We start from the raw sequence: 1855 nt of genomic DNA, 5'->3' as shown, positions 1-1855 counted from the left end.
TGAGGATTGAATAAACATTGGGGATGGAAGGATTAGCTGAAGATTTCATGGTGAGCATATGTGGAACTCCAACTGTATTTCACCGTTTTGAATTTGTTGCAAGACTTAAAATTGTATGTAAGGAACAGTTGTGTAATATACTAATTTCACACTTTTATAGAATGTTTTCATTTGCCTGTAACATTCAAAATAGTAAATTAAAAATTATCAAGAACTGTTTAAAGATAACGTTCACACCTTTTAGTTTTCTAATCGACGTCTTCAATGAATTATGCCTTTTCGGTTTGGGACCCAGCCAAGGAGGTTTCCAATGGAAGGAGGAGATTCTTCAGTGGTACTGGAACCTGGGCTGAGCTCTAGTGCTACGTGTAACAGGAAAGAGACTTCACCTATCAGGTGAAGCCCTGTTATCCTACAGTTGAGAAAATGTGCAATGACTATCATCAATTCAATCCTTACCTGATGTTCATTACTGACAAGGAAAGAAAAGATAGGAATTTAAAATATTGCTGTTCTAAATTAATATTAAAAGATAACAAGTTCTCTTAGCAGAGTTTGTATTTTGTACCCTTGTTAGTCTTCAGATGATAGATCAATTTTTGTTAAAAAATATGTAACATAATAGTGGACATTTAAGCCATTTTAAGTGTACAATTCAGTGGTATTAATTACATTCACAATGTAGTGCAAGGTTCACCATTACCTTTATTTCCAAAACTTTTCTGTCACCCAAACCATAACTGTAAAAATTTCTATTCTTAATACCTCTTTCCTAGTCCCTGGTAACCTCTAATCTATTTTCTCTCTATGTATTTGCCTATTTTAGATATTTTATGTAAGTGGAGTCATACAAAACTTGTTCTTAAAAATTAGCATAATATTTTTAAGGTTCATCCATGCCATTGCATATATTAGAGCATCCTTTTCTCTATGGCTGAACAACATTCCAGTGTATGTATGTACCATGTTCTATCCATTCATCTATTGATGAACACTTGAGTTGTTTCCACCTTTTGGCAATTGTGAATAATGCTGCTTTATACATTGATAACACTTGCTAAGTCTGCCGCTACTTTCAATTTTTTGATATATACCCAATGAACTCAAAAGCAAAAGTTGAAAGAATCAAATGGATTCAAAAAACTCCCTCAAAATTTAAAGAACTACAACCAAATCAAGCACCAAAAGTATAAAATTCACAATGTACATGATAAAATAAAAAATTACCAGGTATGCAAAGCAAAAAGAAAATTAAAATTTATAGTCCAGAGAATCATCAGTCAGTAGAATCAAACCCAGGAATAATAGCAGACAAGGTATTAGAAAATATATGTCAAGAGGGGGTGTGTGTATGGTGACTCTGGAGGATAAGCACTGGACTGCGAACCACAAGATTTGTGGTTCTAGCCCACCAGTCCCTCCTTGGGAGAAAGATGAGGCTTTCTGCTCCCAAAAAGATTTATAGTCTCTGAAACCCTACACAGGGTTGCTATGATTAAGAATCAACTTGATGGCACTTAACAACACATCTGTGCAATAAGTAGATGAGCACATGATCATGGTGAGAGAAAGGGAAAGGATAAAGAAGATCCAGATTGAATTTCTAGAGATGAAAAAAAAACAAAACCCTGCAAAAAAATAATTCATAGGATTAAGAGCTAATTAGCTAATTAGAGAAAAAAAAAAAGATTAATGAGCTTGAAGACATAGCTATTAAAATCATCCAAAATGGAACACAAGCAGACTGGAGGAAAAAAATCTTAGCATAAATTTTGTGTTTCAGTGTCCCACAATCTAACATATACCTTAAGTGGATTCCTAGGAGAGGAGTCCTGGTGCTGTGGGTTAATGTGCT

The 1855-nt window shown here is 34.2% G+C and overlaps 1 protein-coding gene across 1 annotated transcript; it reads left to right on the top strand.

The window, feature by feature from the left end:
* Positions 1–271: 271 nt before the first annotated feature.
* On the top strand, positions 272–839 carry FAM229B (family with sequence similarity 229, member B). The gene is made up of 2 exons (XM_006839984.1): positions 272–396; positions 827–839. The coding sequence occupies exons 1-2, from the start codon at positions 272–274 to the stop codon at positions 837–839; spliced, it is 138 nt and encodes a 45-aa protein (XP_006840047.1).
* The last annotated feature ends 1016 nt before the right edge of the window (positions 840–1855 follow it).

The sequence above is a fragment of the Chrysochloris asiatica genome, unplaced genomic scaffold (genome assembly GCF_000296735.1).
Source record: "Chrysochloris asiatica unplaced genomic scaffold, ChrAsi1.0 scaffold00027, whole genome shotgun sequence".
Lineage (NCBI taxonomy): Eukaryota > Metazoa > Chordata > Mammalia > Afrosoricida > Chrysochloridae > Chrysochloris > Chrysochloris asiatica.
Note: the sequence above shows the minus strand (reverse complement) of the source record. Positions and strands in the feature narration are given on the sequence as shown.

Excerpts from the sequence above, each read along its gene's own strand:
- FAM229B (XM_006839984.1), top strand. The coding sequence starts at position 272 with ATGCCTTTTCGGTTTGGGACCCAGCCAAGGAGGTTTCCAATGGAAGGA.